Source organism: Rhinopithecus roxellana, chromosome 9, assembly GCF_007565055.1.
Source record: "Rhinopithecus roxellana isolate Shanxi Qingling chromosome 9, ASM756505v1, whole genome shotgun sequence".
NCBI classification, from domain to species: domain Eukaryota; kingdom Metazoa; phylum Chordata; class Mammalia; order Primates; family Cercopithecidae; genus Rhinopithecus; species Rhinopithecus roxellana.
Window position 1 is genome coordinate 126222608 of NC_044557.1, and position 23314 is coordinate 126245921.

General features: G+C 39.4%; 1 protein-coding gene across 1 annotated transcript in view; it reads right to left on the reverse strand.

Moving 5' to 3' along the window:
* The window catches only part of TNKS (tankyrase), a 222642-nt gene that overhangs the window by 184508 nt on the left and 14820 nt on the right, over positions 1-23314 (reverse strand). Inside the window, exon 2 of the mRNA XM_010353450.2 lies at positions 19083-19307. Coding sequence (XP_010351752.1) covers positions 19083-19307 — 225 coding nt within the window. The remainder of the gene's footprint in view (positions 1-19082; positions 19308-23314) is intronic.

Here is a 23314-nt window from a genome sequence, read left to right on the forward strand (position 1 = left end):
TTTTTGTTCTAGTTTTTTGCTTTTTCCACCTAATTTAAGCATCTTCAACGTATTTCTTAAGGCCATGGAAGAGTGAAAGCTTCCATACTGGTGTTTTTCCCAGAATTCTAATAAAACACAAGTAATAAGTACATAACACATATATACATGTATATGTATAAATGGTATACAAATAAATGGTATACAGCTAAATGCACAGATGCTCTAACCTTCCTGAAGGCAGTGTGAACATAAGTAGGCAAACCATCAATGTAAGAGTACTCAGTGTCAGCGGAGATTATTTCCAAAGGCACAATCACTCTCATTCTTGGCCTCTCTTCTCTGTTTTCAGAATACAAGTATGGAATTTTGTCATCTTCGTTTTTTATGAAAATGCTACACTGAGACTTGTTTAAAAGATCCCAATTCAAGGGTCCCTGTAATCCTAGCTACTCGAAAGGCTGAGCCAGGAGAATTGCGTGAACCCGGGAGGCAGAGGTTGCAGTCAGCCGAGATTGCACCATTGCAGCACTCCAGCCTGGACAACAGAGCAAGACCCTGTCTCAAAAAAAAAAATTCCAATTCAGTTTTTATATGGAAAACTACTGGTAAAAATGCAGAAGGGAAGTATTCTGGCAGGAAAAGGAAAAGACATTAATGAAACAAAACCAAGTGAATCAGATTTTCAAGGCTTCACTGAATTTTCAACTCATTTTTGCGAACAGTAAGGAAGGTGTGAGAAATGACTTTTCTTAACCTAGCTCGTTTATAGATGCTATATAAATAGATAATGTGACAAACTAAATCAAGAGGTCTAATGAAGTTCTCCAGTAGCTAAAACTTCTTTGGTCCTTATTAAGAAGCTGTAGCTTTGAAGGAGTTTATCCTAAAGAAATTAAGGTTTAAACATATATGTAATGAAAAGGATATTCTTTATACTACTGCCTATAAAATGGTACAAAAATAGCCTAAACGACCTACAACACGTGATTGATTTTTAAAAATGATGATTTCTATATAAGTAATTCTTAGAAGCCTTTAAAATGAGATTATATAATAATATTCACTGACAATAAAATATGTTACTACATAAAGTAGAAAAATAAATATGATGGAATGATATCATTTTAGGTAAAATGGATTGTGTACACAGGTTCACTGAGTCTAACAACACTGTCTAACAGAACTTTCCATGATAACAAAAATGTCTATGTCTACACTCTCCAGTATGATAACCAATAGCCAGATAGAGTCATTAAGCATTTAAAACATGGCTAGTGCAACTGAGAAACTAAATTTTTAATTTTGAAAACGGTAATTAATTTTAATTTAATGGCTATCTCACTGGACCATGTAAGTCTAAATGGACAGAAAACAAGGTGTGACAGTTATCATCAGTGTATGTTCTCATTTTTCTTTAATGGGCAATTATCACTTCTAATAATACTGTTAAGAAAAAACCCAGAAAGTTGTTAACTTTCAAAATACTAAATTTAAAATAACAGGGGATGGCCGGGCGAGGTGGCTCAAGCCTGTAATCCCAGCACTTTGGGAGGTCGAGGCGGGTGGATCACCTGAGGTCAGGAGTTAGAGACCAGCCTGGCCAACACAGCGAAACCCCATCTCTACTAAAAATACAAAACACAGCCGGGCGTGGTGGTGGGCGCCTGTAGTCCCAGCTATTCGTGAGGCTGAGGCAGGAGAATCGCTTGAACCCAGGAGGCAAAGGTTCCAGTGAGCCGAGATGGCGCCATTGCACTCCAGCCTGGGTGACAGAGCGAAGACTCTATCTCAAAAAAATAATAATAATAAATACACAAATATCAGGTGATAAAAATGTACCAAAGGCAGTCCAACACTCATTCCACATTTCTTTCCCCATCCCCAATCCCGTGCCATTCCAAGTTCCAGGATGTCAACTTCATCAAAGGACAAGTAACCGTGGAAGTGGTTAATTTTTTAAACTTAAACAGAGTATGTGAAAGGAAAAGAAACATGTCTTTCTAAATAGCAGACATACAAAAGGAAGTTATAAGGATATTAGCAGAGAGATATTACTTTAGGAGTGAGTTAAACTTGGTTTGAATTTTTGTAGACACGTTAGTTTTTTGGTTTGAGGGAAAGGGGGTTTGCGAAGATTATTTTCCACATTAAGTTTGCTAAATATGATATGGTTTTAAAAGCTAAGCTAAAAATAATTTAAAAGAATTAATCTGGCCGGGTGCGGTGGCTCATGCCTGCAATCCCAACACTTTGGGAGGCCGAGGCAGGCGGATCACGAGGTCAGGAGATCGAGACCATCCTGACTAACACGGTGAAACCCCGTCTCTACTAAAAATATAAAAAATTAGCCGGGCGAGGTGGCGGGCGCCTGTCGTCTCAGCTACTCGGGAGGCTGAGGCAGGAGAAGGGCGTGAACCCAGGAGTCAGAGCTTGCAGTGAGCTGAGATGCACCACTGCACTCCAGCCTGGGCAACAGTCTCAAAAAAAAAAAAAAAAAAAAAAGAATTTGGCAGACTTACAGAATGAAATTAACCTTTTATGTGTATGATGTATTTTTAAATGAAGCCCACTATGTGAAGAGAACCTTCATTTCTCAATCAAGAAAACATTTCCATTATAACAACTTTCTATCAGCTCTACAGACTGTGGCAAAGTAACAACTTTCTTCTTCACTGGTAAAATGGTAGGTAACCTGAATCATCTGCCTCACACATAGGACACAAATAACAGTGACACTGCTTGGCTAAGTCCTTTGAGAGGCCTCCAGGCAAAACCCTTTACAACATTACATGTCAACTACCCACAGCAATTTTTGATAAATTCACCACCATAACCTTGTTTTTCTTCTCCCTCCCTACCTCAACTCCTCAGCTCCCGAGAGGGGCAACTCATGGGTTTCATCTGTGAGTTAACAAGAAAAAATGTTTTACTATCCTTTGTAGAAAGCCCATTATAATCAAAAGTTAATGCATGACCAGAATCAATATTCAAGTGCCAGTCCTAATGAAGAATAAGCGTTACTTGACAAATGGTAGATAATCTAAACGTAAGTTGCATATGGCTATAAAATGTGTTTGATATTTGTATATGAATATTGAAGTGTCTGACATACTGCAAGTTCACATTACTTTAACATAAAGGAATCCCAAGATATCACCTAATCAAGAAGTAGAAAATTACTCAGCTTCCTTATCTATGTAACACAGACTAACACAAAACAAAGTCAGACAGAATCAAGCCTTTTTCCCGTGAACTGCTTTGTCACTGCACACACGTTTCTTGAGTAGATAATTAGACATCAGTGATAGACAATAAGAATACGTATGAAAGTGAACAAGATTATTGTTAGTTCCTACAACAGAGAACTAACAATCTACCAATGTGGAACATGCTTAAGTGCACACCTTACCTGATTCAGTTTAAGAAACTGGCACCTCATCCTATGGTTGTATTAGAAAGTCAACATACTCAGTGGACACAGAACTACTCTACTTCTAGATGCCAAGAAGAACTGGAAGCTTACATGATATAAGAACTATAGGCATGAACGACACAGAAGACGAGTGATTTTTGCATTTTCAACTGAGGTACCTGGTTCATCTTACTGGGGCGAGTCTATGACAGTCGATGCTGGTCCATAGGTGCAGCCCGACCAGCTACAGCTGAAGCAGGGCAGGCATCGCCTCACCTGGGAAGCTCAAGGGGGAAGGGAATTCCTTTTCCTAGGGGAGGGAAATTGAAACACACAACACCTGGAAAATCGGGTAATTCCCACGCTAATACTGTGCTTTGCCAAGTGTCTTAGCAAATGGCACACCAGGAGATTATATCCCACACCTGGCCTGGAGGGTCACACGCCCACGGAGCCTCCTTCATTGCTAGCACAGCAGTCTGAGATCTAACTGCAAGGCCGCAGCGAGGCTGGGAGAGAGGCGCCCACCATTGCTGAGGCTTTAGTAGGTAAACAAAGCCGCCACGAAGCTCGAATTGGGTGGAGCCCACCACAACTCAAGGAGGCCAGCCTGCCTCTGTAGACTCCTCCTCTGGGGACAGGGCATAGCTAAACAAAAAGCAGCAGAAACCTCAGCAGAGGTAAATTCCCCTGACAGCTTTGAAGAGAGCAGTGGATCTCCCAGCACAGAGGTTGAGATCTGAGAATGGACAGACTGCCTGCTTAAGTGGGTCCCTGACCCCTGAGTAGCCTAACTGGGAGTCATCCCCCACTAGGTGTAGACTGACACCTCACACCTCACACGGCGGGATACACCCCTGAGATGAAGCTTGCAGAGCAAGAATCAGACAGCAACACTCACTGTTCAGCAATATTCTATCTTCTGCAGCCTCTGTTGCTGATACCCAGGCAAACAGGGTCTGGAGTGGACCTCAAGCAATCTCCAACAGACCTGCAGCTGAGGGTCCTGACTGTTAGAAGGAAAACTAACAAACAGAAAGGACACCCACACCAAAACCCCATCAGGACGTCACCACCATCAAAGACCAGAGACAGATAAAACCACAAAGATGGGGAAAAAGCAGTGCAGAAAAGCTGGAAATTCAAAAAATCAGAGCGCATCTCCCCCTCCAAAGGAACGCAGTTCAGCACCAGCAACGGAACTAAGTTGGACGGAGAATGACGAGTTGAGAGAAGAAGGCTTCAGTTGATCAAACTTCTCAGAGCTAAAGGAGGAACTACGTACCCAGTGCAAAGAAACTAAAAACCTTGAAAAAAGAATGGATGAATGGATAACTAGAATAATCAATGCAGAGATCTTTGACACACCTGACAAAAACAAGAAATGGGGAAAGGATTCCCTATTTAATAAATGGTGCTGGGAAAATTGGCTAGCCATAAGTAGAAAGCTGAAACTGGATCCTTTCCTTACCCCTTATACGAAAATTATTTCAAGATGGATTAGAGACTTAAATGTTAGACCTAAAACCATAAAAACCCTAGAAGAAAACCTAGGTAATACCATTCAGGACATAGGCATGGGCAAGGACTTCATGTCTAAAATACCAAAAGCAACGACAACAAAAGTCAAAATTGACAAATGGGATCTAATTAAACTAAAGAGCTTCTGCACAGCAAAAGAAACTACCATCAGAGTGAACAGACAACCTACAGAATGGGAGAAAATTTTTGCAATCTACTCATCTGACAAAGGGCTAATATCCAGAATCTACAAAGAACTCGAACAAATTTACAAGAAAAAAACAACCCCATCAAAAAGTGGGCAAAGGATATGAACAAACACTTCTCTAAAGAAGACATGCATGCAGCCAACAGACACATGAGAAAATGCTCATCATCACTCACCATCAGAGAAATGCAAATCAGAACCACAATGAGATACCATTTCACACCAGTTAGAATGGCAGTCATTAAAAAATCAGGAAACAACAGGTGCTGGAGAGGATGTGGAGAAATAGGAACACTTTTACACTGTTGGTGGGGCTGTAAACTAGTTCATCCATTGTGGAAAGCAGTGTGGCGATTCCTCAAGGATCTAGAACTAGAAATACCATTTGACCCAGCCATCCCATTACTGGGGATATACCCAAAGGATTATAAGTCATGCTGCTATAAAGACACATGCACACGTATGTTTATTGCGGCACTATTCACAATAGCAAAGACTTGGAATCAACCCAAATGTCCATCAATGACAGACTGGATTAAGAAAATGTGGCACATATACACCATGGAATACTATGCAGCCATAAAAAAGGATGAGTTTGGGTCCTTTGTAGGGACATGGATGCAGCTGGAAACCATCATTCTCAGCAAACTATCGCAAGAACAGAAAACCAAATACCGCATGTTCTCACTCATAGGTGGGAATTGATCATGAGATCACTTGGACACAGGAAGGGGAACATCACACACCGGGTCCTATTGTAGGGAGGTGGGGGGGGCGGTAGGGATAGCATTAGCAGATATACCTAATGTAAATGGCGAGTTAATGGGTGCAGCACACCAACATGGCACATGTATAACATATGTAACAAACCTGCACGTTGTGCACATGTACCCTAGAACTTAATTAAAAAAAAAAAAAAAACAGAACTATAAAGACCAGTCTTTGAGTCTTTAATCTATATTTCCTGTCTCCTAATACTGGAAATATGAAAAGCTATGAGAATTCTACTAAAGCTAATAAGATGAAGAAATAACTAAAAGAATGTCCATGAGTCTTTTGATCCTCAAAGGGCAGATAATGTTCACAATGCTAACAGAACACATTAAAGGAAAACACAAACCCCAAAAAAATTTAAGTATTGGGAATTAATAAGTCTTCCTCTGTGGAAAGATTTCAGGCAAAAAACTATTTAAAATAGCCTATTTCCCTAAATTTTGGAACTATACTTGCCAACAGTAGGGGCAAACAATGTCATCTCAGAAATAACGGTGCATATTTTAGATAATTATTTTCTAATTGTTAAAGTCCACCTGGCTTTTACTGTTAAATCTTAAAACGAGTCATATAATATATTCAATTTTTCACATGGAATAGCTAATTCTTTCATTTTAATCTTTAAAAATGTATCCTAAGCTAGTTGTTAGAAAGCACTTGAAGCAGCAGCCCTCAGACCAAAAACTGCTTTCCTGAATTTCCACAATGTAATTAAAACGATAATGTTATTTCTCTATATACTGCTTTTAACCTAAGAATAACTGTCAAGCAGAAATCTTATTATTCCAATGCTAGTGAAACACTAAATACTTTTGCTATTTTAACTGATAAATTAGACTTCACCAAACTGAGAAACCTCGCTTGTATAAAGATGCCATTACAAACATGAAAGGCAAAGCAAAGACTGGGAAATAGCATTCACAATACGCATACCCAACAAAGGCCCACTGTCCCAGCACAAAAGAATTCTCACAAACCAGTACTAGCGAAAACTAAAAATGAAACCAAGATGATCAAAAGACATGGATACTTCACAAAAAATAGACATGAATGACCACCGTACATAAACATATTCTCAACATGCTCAGCCATCAGGGCAATGCGGCTTCTTTTACAATCCAATATGCACTTAGCATTCCACCCAGCAATTCCACTCTCAGGGATCCATCCAAGAGAAGTGAAAAAACGTGTCCACACAGAGACATACATCCAGCGTTATCACAGTTACAAATGGCAAACAAGCGAAACCACCACCAACTATGCTACATCCACACAATGAAACACCATACAACCACAAAGAGGAACTACCGACATGCACACACTTAATATAAACTGACAAACGTTTAGCCAAACGGACCTAGGGGAAAAAAAAGACAACTCTATTAACTAGAATCATACATGAAATGGAGTAAATTACTACTAAGCTTCCAGAAATAAAAGATTATAAAGGAATATTATGAACAACTAAATGAGAAAACTGGATAGCCACATGCAAAGGCAAGAAGTTGGACCCTTTATCTCACACCATATCCAAATATCAACTCCAAATGCATCAGACTGAAATGCGTTTGAGTTACAACTCATAGATGAAAACAGAGTTAAATCATGATCGAGGGTTCGGCAATGGATTCTCAGATAGGATACCAAAGCATAGGCAACGAAAGCAGAAACAGACTTTTTAATGTTAACCATTAATCAAATCACCAAAATGTAAAACTTTTGTGCTTCAAAGGACAATATCAAGAAAATGCAAAGACAACACATAGAATGGGAGAAAAGATTTGCAAATCACTTTTCTAGTAAGAAACTTTATTGTAACTCAATAATGAAAAGACAGTCAATTTAATAATGGACAGAGATATGAATAGACATTTCCCCAAAGCATACATACAAATGGCAACCAAATGCACATGAAAAGATGCTCAACATCATTACTCATCAGGCAAATGCAATTAAAACCACACTGAGGTTCTGGCACAGAGTAGGCATTTTACTCGGAGTAGGCACAGAGGTTTATTATGCCAGGGATACGGTGCAAAGTAAGGCAGAGAAGGTTCCTGTGTTTATATTCAGGCACAGAGTTGGGAAGAGTACACAGATGGCAAACAAACAAGTAAATGTATGATTAAATAAGGATATAATTCCAGGTAGTAAGTGCTATGGTGTAAAATAGAACATGATAAAAGAATAATCAAACAAACAGGGCAGGGCAAGAAATTATGACAGCTTTGTCAGGGCGCAACTCAGATGAATTAACATTATTAGTGAAAAATCTGGGGAGAGAGTAATCCAGGCAGAACAAGTTGGTACATTACAGAGACAAAAAGGCCATTGTAGCTGGAAGGTGGAGAGAAAGGGAGAGAATGACAGGGACACGAGGATGAAGTCCATGATGTAGGCAGGAGTCAGGCCAAGAAGTGCCCTGATGATTCCAAGTATACTTGGAATTCTGTGGAGCATTTTTAAACAGGTACATAGTGTGATCTAATCATGGTCAGCTTGGCGAACACACAAGTTGGGCAGTTGCACAGGGTCCCAATGCTCTGCTGTCACCATCTTAAATTCTTAATAATCTTATCTCTTAACTTGTATTTTGTACGCAACATTCAACGGGACAACGAATGGAGCATGCACATGAACAGAGGAGACATGCTGGGCGGCAGTATATGCATACAGAGTTAATTCAGAAGAGTCTGTAACGGGACAATGAATGGAGCATGCACATGAACAGAGGAGACATGCTGGGCGGCAGTATATGCACACAGAGTTAATTCAGAAGAGTCTGTAGAGTTGTAGAAACATCGTCAGAAGGCGTCTTTCAGAAAGAGTATTAACGTCTCTGTTGGAGGCATAATGAGATGGTTCAAAGAATATTAACAGTAATCAATTTTCGAAGGGATCCAAAATCAAAATCAAGCTCATTTTTACTTTCTTCTCTTCCTCACCCACCTGCCTCCCAGCCCCGCTATATCCATTTGCTCTCAGTTGTAGATTCCTCTCTGGGAGTGGCACCTATGTACAGTGGTGAGGCCCCAGGGGCCAAGTCCGTACTAGGAAACGTCTCTGAGACCAAAGCTGACTGATTAAGGGTCAACATCTAACTCAAAGTGGGGCATCAGATTCTATCTCAGGTTTACCAACAAGAGTGGACTTGAAGTCAAGACACAGCAACTTTAAGGGAGGACTCTAATGAGAAGGTTGACATACCTCTGCAGCTGAAGTTCTTGGAGCTGGCTTGGTTCTCCACTTTAAAATTCTTGCTTTCCCTGAATGGTGCGTTTCTGCCTCCAACTGTACATGAAGTATTTACTATAACTTCAAATATTCACCTGATCCTTTACAAAGGACCTCTAGTTTATAAACAATACCTTTCATTAGCTAACTCCACTACTAGGTTCTAGACCCTCCTAGTCTAGCTGATCCTGCTGCTACCCTTGGCCCAGAATTTATGTCCTGCTTCCAGTATCCTACTTTCTGATTACATTTATTCAACTGAAAGTAGATTATTGTTTCATTAATACAGGTTTCAAGGCTTCTCATTGAGCAAAATCTCCAGCTATATAATTTTTCTCATGTCAATATGTTCAGTAGGAGCGGGGAAATAATTCTGTTTTCAGTCACAAATATCAATAGGACAAATTCCCATACCAATCGAGTTTGTCATATATTCAATTATCTATGACAATAAAATCCATGATGTGCTGAATGTTGTCATCATTCCCCACTCTGATTAACCTATCCCTCTCAACTTGGATAAGCTTCTTCTTCCTAGTCTAAGTTGAAATAAGACTATGGGGTTTCAATATCACTTTTCCGTTGTTTTCTTGGTCACTAAAAAACTACAGGCCAAACAGCTCATTAGAGATTGAATAGTCTCAAAGCACTTCATATGGTAAACCTTTATGGCCATATGTACCTTTATGGCCACTTGTTTCAGAAACAGATTCACCATAAGCATAAATCTTACAATCTGCCCAAAGTCATAGGAATTAAAAGGTAGAAAAGAGCCGGGCGCGGTGGCTCAAGCCTGTAATCCCAGCACTTTGGGAGGCCGAGACGGGCGGATCACGAGGTCAGGAGATCGAGACCATCCTGGCTAACACAGTGAAACCCCGTCTCTACTAAAAAAATACAAAAAACTAGCCGGGCGACGTGGCGGGCGCCTGTAGTCCCAGCTACTCGGGAGGCTGAGGCAGGAGAATGGCGTGAACCCGGGAGGCGGAGCTTGCAGTGAGCTGAGATCCGGCCACTGCACTCCAGCCTGGGTGGCAGAGCAAGACTCCGTCTCAAAAAAAAAAAAAAAAAAAAAAAAAGGTAGAAAAGAAAACATCTTGGGGCCCTAGTTAGTCTTCAGGTCAAACTAAAATGTTTAATCATACCTCATACTGCAAACAATAAAATTCCCATTTTTAGATAAAAGAAACAATTTGGGGCCAAGCGCGGTGCCTCACGCCTGTAATCCCAGCACTTTGGGAGGCCAAAGCGGGCGGATCACGAGGTCAGGAGATCCAGACCATCCTGGCTAACACTGTGAAACCCCGTCTCTACTAAAAATACAAAAAAATTAGCCGGGCGTGGTGGCGAGCACCTGTAGTCCCAGCTACTCGGGAGGCTGAGGCAAGAGAATGGTGTGAACCGGGGAGGCAGAGCTTGCAGTGAGCCAAGATCGTGCCACTGCACTCCAGCCTGGGCGACAAAGCAAGACTCTGTCTCAGAAAAAAAAAAAAAAAAAGAAGAAGAAAAAGAAACAATTTGGTTGTCAAGTTACATGTTTTTCAAACATTTTTTATGTGGCACCTGATGACAAAGATTACAAAGGAAATATTCAGTTGAAACAAATGTATAAGGACAAGGACTCTGCACACCTAATTTGACGCAAATTTTTTTAAGTTTCTTAGTAAGATAATATATCACAAATCTCAAAATACTTCAAAAACAATCATGTAAGCACAAATATGAGTCCACTACCTTATCTGCTTTTTTATAATTATTTTAAGAATACTTACAAGTATTATTCTTGTCTATCTACCAACATAAAAAAACTGCTACTTATCCCAAGTGACCAAATCTTTAAGCATTTCCGAGAAAGCAGTTTTAATTGTACTGAAAACATTCAACTACTCTTTTCAGGAGATGTTCAATCTAGACAAATTTTGCAAAACTGTTGTGAGATGTTTTTATATGTTTGCTATTGCTGCTCTAACAAATTATCACAAATCCAGTGGTTTAAAGCAGTGACAACAACAAATTTACTATCCTACAGTTCTGGAGATCCTAAATCTGACACAAGTCTCATTGGGCTAAAATCAAGGTGTCGGCTGGACGCAGTGGCTCACACCTGTAATCCCAGCACTTTGGGAGGCCGAGGCGGGCGGATCACGAGGTCAGGAGATCCAGACCATCCTGGCTAACACGGTGAAACCCCGTCTCTACTAAAAACACAAAAACAAAATTAGCTAGGCGAGGTGGCGGGCGCCTGTAGTCCCAGCTACTCGGGAGTCTGAGGCGGGAGAATGGCATGAACACAGGAGGCGGAGCTTGCAGTGAGCCGAGATCACGCCACTGCACTCCAGCCTGGGCGACAGAGTGAGACTCCGTCTCAAAAAAAATAAAAATAAAAAATAATCAAGGTGTCAGCAGGGCTGAATTCCTTACTGGTGACTTTGATGAAAACCTACTTCCTTGCCTTTTCCATCTTCCTGGGGCTACTCCTACTCCTTAGCTCATAGAACCCTTTCTCTCTTTTCAAAGCCAGCAATGGTGGCTTGAATCCATCTGAAATTATATAATCTGACTTTCTCTCTGCCTCACTCTTCTACTTCTAAGGAATCTGGTGATTACTTTGGGTCCACCAAGACAATCCATGATAATCTTCCCATCTCAAATTAACTGATCAGCAACCATAATTCCATCGGTAACCTTATTTTCTGTTTGCAATGTAAAGTAACATTCCCAGGTTCCAGGAATTAAGATGTGAACATCTTTCAACCATTACTTGCTTACCACATATAGCATGTTATTTCTTATAAAAAGTTTTTAAAGTATAACATTATATTTATATGGTTCTTTCTAATGTGAGATCCAACAGTACCCTCCAGGTACGCCAACTCCTATTTCATTGTTCTTTGCAGCAGACCACAGTGGTCCTCAATTACCCTGAACAAAGTCTTCAGTCTTCCCTATTGCTGGTAACTCCATATCTTATCAGCCCATAACTTAACACGTCATTTGGATTATTTACCACCTAACTTCACACACACACACATTTTAGATATAAATTATATGGACTATATCATAATTTAAATATAAATTCTATAATACTGGCTGCTTTAACATTTTTTCTGAACCAGGATCTTATCTGGGTTGATATATTACATTTGATTGAATGAATCTGAGTTTTATCTAGTTGAATAATCACAAGCTAAGGTATGTGCCTTACTTTTCTAAGGCAAAGGAGGGGGAAGAAGAGAAAAAGCTTAATTTTGTTTTTGCTCTCTCTCTCTCAGCAGAATCATAAAATATAATTTTATAACAAGCAGTCCCTAAAGTATAAATAATGGGGGAAAAAACTAGCAGAAATCCTATTACATATTAAATAATTAACTGAAGTTCTGAATTGGGATGGGAAAAATGGGAATTACAGCAAACTGCTTTTATTAGTTCATTTAGATAACCAACTTTAATTATGATATTAAGTGATACTATCTTTATAAAGTCAGCTTAATCTCCCCTAAGAAGCCAATTTGCTTACTTTTTAGAAAAATACCATCAGATCTCTATTTTTTCTTGCACTTTCAGTAAATATAAAAGTAAGTAGAACAATATAATGTAATACAAGAAGCAAATTATTTCTAATCATGTTATTTCACAATAAAAGCAGTTGCCAACTACTGAGCATATACTTTCTAATTATTATACATATAATTGCAGATATTGTACAAGGGTGCTTCACATATATTATCTCACTTAATCCTCTTAACAATTTTATGACATACAGCTATTACCCTCATTCCCATTTTAATACCGAAAGAAGTAACTCACTCAAGTACCAGGTCTCTTTTACTCCAAACACTATTATTATATAATGCCATTCAGCCAGAAAACAGAGGGTTTTTTTTAAGTCCTAATTGTTAGATTTTAAATAGCAGTTTGAATTTTGGGCTCCCAAGAAAGATATTCAGTGAGGATCCCCTCAGTCTCTGCATATAAGAAACATTAAACCAAGAATTGTTCGAAAGTATCGAGAAAGAAAGTTGCAGGTCCCCTCAGTCTCTGCATATAATAAACATTAAACCAAGAATTGTTCAAAAGTATAGAGAAAAGAAAGTTGCAGGTCCCCTCAGTCTCTGCATGTAAGAAACATTAAACCAAGAACTGTTCGAAAGTATCGAGAAAGAGAGTTGCAGGTCCCCTCAGTCTCTGCATGTAAGAAACATTAAACCAAGAACTGTTCGAAAGTATAGAGAAAGAGAGTTGCAGGTCCCCTCAGTCTCTGCACGTAAGAAACATTAAACCAAGAACTGTTCAAAAGTATAGAGAAAGAGAGTTGCAGGTCCCCTCAGTCTCTGCATGTAAGAAACATTAAACCAAGAACTGTTCGAAAGTATAGAGAAAGAGAGTTGCAGGTCCCCTCAGTCTCTGCATGTAAGAAACATTAAACCAAGAACTGTTCGAAAGTATAGAGAAAGAGAGTTGCAGGAGCTTTGTTTCTCTAAAACAATGTCACTTGTTCGATTCAGCCTTTCTTACTCCCAAAAGGCTGCAGAACTGTTCTTTACCAAGGAAATTACAACTTAATGCTTTTCTTCCAATAGTCTTTAGAAGGTGTTCCATTGTCTTCAAGCTGTCAATGTTGTAAATGAAAAGTCCTTTGCCTAATTTTTTTCCCTCTGTAGGCAACTTATTCCTTCTTTCTGGAAAAGTGCAATACGTATCTTACTCAGTTTATCTTTTCTCACCAGTCTCATGTGGAGCTCCTTAAGCCTTTTCAATCTCAAGATAGGTTTTTCTTGCTTATCATTTGTTTAATTATTACTGATCTCCTCCATCAGACTTTTTTTTCTTTTTTTCTCTGCCTCTGAAACTCATATCATGTGTAAGGTTTAAAATGACGTTGACATTCCTAGATTTATTTAGCTTTTTCTTCATGATTTCCATGTTTTAACATTTTTCTCTGTACATCTCACACATAAGCTTCCAGGCTACTAACATGGCCTTTAATTCATGTACTAAATTTTTTCCTCTGAAAAAAAAATTAGGTGGTAGATTTTTTTTGTTGTTTTGGTTTTGAGTTTTGGCCCCAGGAAATATCTTTCCCACTTTATACTTTAATTTCCCTGGAAGATATTATTTTTTTAATTCAGGTATTTACCTGGCTCCTTTAGCAGTCCTGGGTATGTATTCTGATTGATGTCTTAATTATCCCTTCTGGCTGAGATGGGCTGTCATTTTTCACTTGGTTTGCTGGGCTTCATGTCTAGATGTTGGGGTATTCCACAGTGAGAATCCCACATGCGTTAGAACACCATACATCTCTTTTATCTTTAGAATGATTTGCTGTGGACACCAGCAAGCTGTCTCTTCCCTAATGAGAGGTACCTAGAAGAGGCCTCCAAAGGGAACATACTCTGTCTCCTTCACCTTTGAGAACTGTAGGGAATAAGGAGAGATGGGGGTGTGGTATACATGTAAACTGTGTGAGGGCAGTGAGACTTAAATAAAGATTCAAGAGATTTATCAATTTAGAAGCCCCATCCTGCAACTTCAATTTAGCAACCTTCTCAAGATCTCTGTTATCAATTATAGTCATTCGCAAGTAACAGAAACCATTGTCTATCTCAGACTGAAATGACAGGAGAGTAGAGGACCAACCTTAGAAACACATAAGAAGCTGTAGAGCTAGGAGTAGGAAGCACAATTGTCTTTTAGTAGGAAACATTATGACCAGGCCACCGCCCACACTGAAGCAACAATCTGCTGCTATAAATGATTCCTTACTACAGCTAAGATTTTTGTATTCAAAATTCTACATTTACAGAATGAAGTGCATGATTAGATAAACCAAGGCTATCCCTGACTGCTGAGAAGTAGAAGGAAGGAAGATGTGACGCTACCAGTTTCTGCATTCCTCTCAGTAAGTAGTGCCCACAGTTTAAAAATCTCCAAATCAGAAAAAGAATTGGATACTAGTTAGTCAAAAAGAAAAAATGAAAAAAAAAAATCACAAATGTCCCAGATCTTTTTTTTTTTTTTTTTTTTTGAGACGGAGTCTTGCTCTATTGCCCAGGCTGGAATGCAGTGGCGTGATCTAGGCTCACTGTAAGCTCCGCTGCCTCCTGGGTTTCCGCCATTCTCCTGCCTCAGCCTCCCAAGTAGCTGGGACTACAGGCGCCCACCACCACGCCCAGATAATTTTTTGTATTTTTAGTAGAGACAGGGTTTCACTGTGTTAGCCAGGATGGTCTCGATCTCCTGATCTCGTGATCCACCCGCCTCGGCCTCCCCAAAGTGCTGGGATTACAGGCTTGAGCCACCGCGCCCGGCCAACTCCCAGATCTTGTATCAGACTCCATGAAAGGTATGCTTATAATTTGCTTTTAAAATGAAATTCTCAAGCACTAACAGTCTCAAAACAGTCTCAAAAAACCATACAGGCTGGGCACAGTGGCTCACGCTCAGCTACTTGGGAGGCTGAGGCAGGAGAATCACCTGAACCCAGAAGGCGGAGGTTGCAGTGTGCCGAGATCAAGGCACAGCACTCCAGCCTGGTGACACAGCAAGACTCCGTCTCAAAAAAGAAAAAAAATTCACATAGCATATATTCAGAAAAGCTATTTATTTTAGTGTTTTTGGAGACTATATTCGAAGGGCAGAGAGAAGCAAAGAAAAATGTGTAAGTTCTAAAGGCAGAAAATGTGTTGATTTCTGAGGTTAATTCAATTCAACATTATAGTATAAAAACTTTCAACATTCCTAAGACCTCAGTCTTAAATAGTTTAATTATACAAGCATTTCAAGTTGATTTAAAAAATAATGTTTGAATTTTCTTCTTTTTGATGGTAAAAAGCATCTATGAAAGAAACACATGGGTTCAAGATTTCTAAATGGACATTTTCTTTTTTTTTTTTTTGAGATGGAGTCTCGCCCTGTAGCCCAGGCTGGAGTGCAGTGGCACCATCTCGGCTCACTGCAAGCTCCGCCTCCTGGGTTCACACCATTCTCCTGCTTCAGCCTCCCAAGTAGCTGGAACTACAGGCGCCCACCACCACACCCGGCTAATTTTTTTACATTTTTAGTAGAGACGGGGTTTCACTGTGTTAGCCAGGATGGTCTTGAGCTCCTGACCTCATGATTCACCCATCTCAGCCTCCCAAAGTGCTGGGATTACAGACATGAGCCACCGCCCCCGGCCCTAAATGGACATTTTTAAGAAATGTCAATAAAGGACAAACAGAGGAAATGGGAATTCTATACTACACAGTAGCATAATTCAGGCTAAGATTTTAGCACCAACAATAACAATAGTAATTAATAATGGCAATTACCATTCAATGAATATGCACTCTGCCTGGTACTCTTCTAAATATTTTACATGTACTAGCTTATCCTCCCAGGAACACTGTGAAGAACAGTATTCCCATTTTCCATATAAGGCAGAGTTGTCAAGAAAGTGGCCCATGGCCTCACAAAGCTAGAAACTGGTAGGGTCAGGGCATAAGCCTGGAGCATGTGCTTTACAGCAATCTGCCCTGATGTCTCCCATAAGCTGGTGGTAACGTGGCTTGCCTGGGCTCTAGCTTTTTAAAAATATCAAATGTGTTTGCTATTCTACCCCACATACAGAGATATGATTAATCTTTATAAAAATCAGGTCAGGCCGGGCGCGGTGGCTCAAGCCTGTAATCCCAGCACTTTGGGAGGCCGAGACGGGTGGATCACGAGGTCAGGAGATCGAGACCATCCTGGTCTACACGGTGAAACCCCGTCTCTACTAAAAAATACAAAAAACTAGCCGGGCAAGGTGGCGGGCGCCTGTAGTCCCAGCTACTCGGGAGGCTGAGGCAGGAGAATGGCGTGAACCCGGGAGGCGGAGCTTGCAGTGAGCTGAGATCCGGCCACTGCACTCCAGCCTGGGCTACAGAGCGAGACTCCGTCTCAAAAAAAAAAAAAAAAAAAATCAGGTCAGTGTTTCATCATCTAGGCAAAAACCTTTTAAAAATCAATTTTGTATACTAATCTCTCAAAAACTATTAGACTCCAGCAAAAGGAAAAAAAAAAAAAAGCTTCCAATATTTTTTTAATCCAGCTGTCCCAAAGTAGAACTCTACCTTACAGAGAAAAACCTCAGAATTCCTTAACCATATTCAAAATCCAGAAAGTAAGATATATAAGCTATTAGAGGTTTCAGTGAACCTGAGAATAAACCTCCTAAGAGCTTTCTGAAAGCTAATTAAGTATACCAGGGTTTACAACCAATTTTGACTCCCATAATAACTATGATACATACTTTAATAGCAACTATATCCTCATTTATATTTTGAGTATAGTTTCAAAGGTGCCCTTCCCCTTCCCTCAACTTTTATGAGGCACAAGAACTTAAACAGAAGGAAGACAATATGTGCCAAAGCCTACTGAGAATTGAGGAAGTAGAGTGCTTCAGGGATCCATTCATTAAAAATTCAAGCCCGATATCTAGTCCTTTATTTCAATAGAACCTTGATAAAAAGAGCATTTGCATTATGGACTTTTAAAAGAGGGATTAAGAGGAGGAGGACAGAAATACTAATTTCAATAAGACATTCAAAGGACTGATAAAATGAAAACTTCGGAGGTAGAGGCAGGAAAACAGAAGACTGAAGACTGGAAAGGATAAAATTTTAACAAAGTGAGAACAGTATAAAATTCTGACTAATGACTGAGAAAAATCCAGTGGCTGTGACAACAAGGTGATGCAAGAAGCAATGACAGCAGAGAAGTTGAAAGTCTAGAAGACTATGTAGGAAATACATTCCAAGCTCAATAATACTTATCATTTACAAAAGCAAGGAACTTAAGAGGCTTTGTAGTCAGAGAGAGGATGTTGTAAGTTGAAGCTTCTCAAGGCAGTTTTATGTAATGACTTGGTCCAGGATGTGGCTACGTTCGTGAGAGACTCAGGAGGAAATGGGAGAGTCAACTGAAACTGGAAGATGTGAAAAAAAGGAAAGGAGAGGATATTCAAAGGTCATGTTAGTAGTGCTGAAGTAACAAAGGATAATGACAGAGAATGTGATTTTTTAAAAAATAGTTTTATGTCAGGCATTGCAATAATTTGAGGAATATTGAAAACTATATTAGAAGCTGCAATAGATGGCTATGAGGAGGGAATAATCTTAATCATTATTAAGCACCACCACTATATCTTTTAAAATGACGTATCTATTTTAGTTGCATCATTAAAGAACTGATGATGCTAAAGTGGATGACATCTGGGAAGACAATTATGTAAATCAACCTGCCATGGCTAAACAAACATCCACTATCTCAAGTATCAAGAAACAGATGACACACTCAACAGAAATTATACTTGCCCTCTAGAAGCTTACTTTAGATTTCAAAATAAAAAATTGTATACAGCAAATCAAAATGTGAATATATATATGAGAGAACAAAATGCTGATTGAATACAGCTTCATTTCATCTAGACACCTAAAATGATTGAAAAGTCCAATTTGTTTGAAATTGCTTTTTCTCATGACTGTGGCACATGTTGAAAATATTAAGTTCTGAACTACTGTATTCAAAACACTCAAAACCCCGTATAAGGGGGGACTACTGTACTAGATGAGTTTCCTTTAATCAACCTCAAGTGTTCAAATGTCATCCAACTCAGTAGAATTTGTACTTTATAATGGCTGTCATCGATGGTAAGATAGAAAATGTCTAGTCTTTAAAAGAGACTGTAAATTAACTAAATCTGAACACTAATCCATCAAAATTGAGTTTCACATCAGCTGGCATTTGACTGCATTTGGAAAGTTAATGTTGTGAATCTTCCCCTAAGTAACTTTAGATTACCATCTCTCTATTTACCTTTTGAAGCAATAAACCCCTCCTTACCTATTCTGAGGAAACACTATTTATACTACAAAAAAACATAAGAATAAACCTTTATTTAAAATTTAGATATTATCAAATGATACTTACCAATGCACACATCGATTTTCCCTTTAATAGCAGCTTCATGCAGAGGTGTATAGTTCCAGTTATCCCTGGCATTTGGATCAGCTCCTTGGCACAATAACAGACTCACAACCTCAGCATGGCCAAAAGAACAGGCATTATGAAGCGGGATGAGACCTCCATCATCACGAGCATGGACATTAGCACCCATCTGTAGTAAGTGTTCTACAACATCCTTCCTTCCAAAACCTAAAAAGAAAGGGAAAAATGTCTTGTATATAGATTTGATTTTGTAAAAAGAACCATTAGAGTTTCTGTAACAATATCAACAAGAATGAACAACTGAAGTATTGCACTCTATAGTAAATGGAATAAAACAAAAGAAACATTAGCTTCATTCAAACTGACTCATTTCACAGAATTTAGAAGTAAGGAAGCTCTTCCTTTAGTCTTTGGGCTGTTCATTCAAAAACATGTTTTCTAAACACTTAATATGTGCTGTACAACAGTGCTAGGAACACAGAATAAATATGACAAGACTTGTCCAGGAACTCACTTTCCCTCATGCTTCACAAGACAAAACTGAAACTCATCTCACAAGAAACTCATCTCACAAGAAACTCATCTCTACATTCATAGAAACAAAGGTTATTTAAATACTGCTGATAGGCCAGGTGCAGTGGCTCACACCCTCACAGCACCATGTGAGGCCGGGGTGGGCGGATCACCTGAGGTCAGGAGTTCAAGACCAGCCTGGCCAACATGGTGAAACCCCATCTCTAATAAAAATACAAAAATTAGCGAGGTGTGATGGCAGGCGCCTGTAATCCCAGTTACTTGGGAGGCTGAGGCACGAGAATCACTTGAACCTGGGAGGCAGAGGTGGCAGTGAGCTGAGATCACACCACTGCATTCCAGCCAGGGCAATAATGCAAGACTGCATCTCAATAAAATAAAATAAAATAAAAATAAATAAATAAATACTGGCGATAACCGAATCTAAGACAAATCACAACACACAGCACTTTATTAGGGAAATTGGGGGTGAATGTATAGGTATGAGAAATACGTGGTGAATGCTTGGTCAAAGGGAATTTTGAAAAGGAAGAAGTAAAGATGATGCCAAAATATCTATTCTTGGGGCTAGTGGCCACACAATATGAAACGGGTGGTGAACTGAAACAATTCAAGCGTGGATTCGTTGAGTTTGAGGAAACAATATGGCAAATGAGTGGGAACACAAGCACTTGGGAAGATAAAACCAGAATTTTATAAGAAGTATCAGTTTTCAGACAAAAATGGGGGTTTGGGGGAGTCAGAGTCTCAAGCAGTCTAAGGATGAGGCAAACACTTAGAAAGGTAAGAAGTATTAAGAAAGTACAACATCATGGAAGTCAAAGAACAACAACATTACGCAAAGTCCAGTATCATGAAGATTTAATGAGATCAATGGAGAAAATTAAATATATGAATACAGTTGAACTCTCTCCCTCAATTCTAGTCCCCTCTTTGCTTCCCCAGAGATACTATTACATAAATTCAGTTTGTTTTATCCTGCTTATTATATACTTTTCAATATGTGTTTTTAAACACTTGTGTTTATATATTTATATTTTATACATTTCATGTTATTTATATATTATGTATTTCATATTCTATGTGATTAGAATATATTTCATATATTCACATTATTATTGTCAATATCATATGGTTCAATCTATATTAGTGGAAGGTTGATAACCATAATCCATCCTTCTGGCTGATATGGTTTGGCTCTGTGTCCCTATCCAAATCTCATTTTGAATTGGAATCCCCATGTATTGCAGGAGAGGCCTGGCAGTAGGTGATTGGATCATGGGGGTGGTTTCTAATAGTTTAGCACCATCCCCCAGTGCTGTCACATGAGTGAATTCTCATGACATCCGGAGGTTTAAAAGTGGGTGGCAACCGGGAGGTGGAGCTTGCAGTGAGCCGAGATCACCCCACTGTACTCCAGCCTAGGCAACAGAGCGACACTCCATCTCAAAAAAAAAAGGGAGAGAGATGGCACCTCCCTCTTTCTGCTGTCTCTCTCCTGCCCTGCCATGGTAAGTCATGCTTGCTTCCCATTTGTTTTCTGCCATTATTGTAAATATCCTGAGGTCTCCTCCCACCCAAGTTTCCTGTACAGCCTGCAAAACTATGAGTCAATTAAAACTCTTTTATTCATAAAATTTATATCATAAATTACCCAGTCTCAGGTAATTCTCTATGGCAGTGTGAGAATGAACTAATACACTGGCCAACAGAAAGACTCAATTTTGCTCAGACTCAATTTTGCTTGGGAATTGGGCAGGAAATAATATACTAAGAGAAAGCCAACCCTTCCCCAGTCCAGGGAAGGAATCCTAATTAAGTCAATCAGGTAATTTCATTCTGCTCTGCCAGTGACCGGCAATGAGGACAGATGGGAAAATCTAGAAGCTTCTGGAAATATTTTTCTCTCTTCTACACCTCCTACAGAAGGTGTGGGAGGAAGAGTGCCCTTTCTCCTCCTCTCCCCCCCTTCCTCCCAACAGTTAGAAAATTCAAGAGAATTATTTTTTTTTAAGCAGGCATAGAACGCTTACTATGTTCACAGAACTGAAACCAACTCCTGAATTTCCTACCTCTACACTTCTTATCAAGCAGTAAAATAAATGTCCTTAGGCTTTAAGTCAGCTGAAGTTTTAAAATACTCATAGTTAAACCCATGCAAATTGATATAAGCATCTGTTCCTATGTTTACTAAGTATTCACATTTCACCTCTTGTCAGTTCATTGTCTTGGCCATTTTCCTTTGGGCTATTTGTCTTTTTCTTATGATTCTGCAAGCGTTCTTTACATATTCTAAACATTAATCTTTTCCTACATGGATTGTGCTCTATATATAAAATTTAAGGAAACCTTTCCGATTCCTATACTGTTCCTACATTTCATCTAGATTATAATTCTTTCACATTTAGATATTTAATTAACTTCTAACTATGGTGTGAGTTAAAATTTTTATTTTTATTTTTCCTTTTCTTTTTGGTTAGTCAGTTTGTCTATTTGTTAGTTTAACTTTAAGATAAGTCTAGATATCTAGTAGGGTAGAGTTGACCCACCTTGCTCCTCTTAAAAAATTACCGGCTGGGCGCGGTGGCTCACGCCTGTAATCCCAGCACTTTGGGAGGCCGAGGCGGGTGGATCACGAGGTCAGGAGAGCGAGACCATCCTGGCTAACACGCTGAAACCCCCGTCTCTACTAAAAATACAAAAAATTAGCTGGGCGTGGTGGCGGACCCCTGTAGTCCCAGCTACTCGTGAGGCTGAGGCAGGAGAATGGCGTGAACCCGGGAGGCGGAGCTTGCAGTGAGCTGAGCACTCCATTGTACTCCAGCCTGGGCGACAGAGCCAGACTCCGTCTCAAAAAAACAAACAAACAAAAAAAGAAAATGGAGAGATTCACTTGTCTCACACAATTTGTCAAGACAAAGGCAATCCCAGCACACATAGCAGTTTATCAACGGTATTAGGAGCTCCTTAGAATCTTTCCACTCTGACATTCTTAGCATCTCCACTTGCTTGTTACCTCACAGTCACAAGAGTGCTGTATCTCCAAGCCTCATATCTAGGTTCTCAGACAAGGCAGAGTGAGCAAAGGGTTGGGGGCGAGGGGTGGGGGCGAGAGCTTTCTCTCTTGACTTTTTTATTATTAAGGAAGAAATCACATCTCCAGATACTTTCATATATAGTTCACTGGCCAAAAATCTGTCATCTGTCCAGCTACCAAAAAAATAAAAAAGGCTAAAAAATCAAGTCTTTTATAGCCGAACACACTACTGCCTTGAACGAAATCTAAGATCTATTAGTGAAGAATTAGAAGAAAATAAATTTGGGGTACATAACCAACAGTATTTGTAACAGCTTTGTAAGTCAAGGGTAAGAAGATTGGATTTCATTATAAGTACGTGGGAAACCATTTATTAAGGAAATTACTGGATTATTTAAATCTTAAAAGGATCATCTGTCAGCTATGTGAAATACAGACTGAAGTGAAGAGCAAAATCAGAGGGACTAGTCAAGAAAAATTCTGCAGTAGCCTGGGCAAGAATTGACAGTGGGTTGGAAAAAAAGAGTGAAAGTATAGCTGGGTCAAAGAAGAAAGAAACGGATAGGTTTTAAAGCAAAGATGACTGGCTCTCAGGTTTCTAGCTTAAGCAACTCTATTTTTAGAGGTGCCAGTTGAGGAAGGG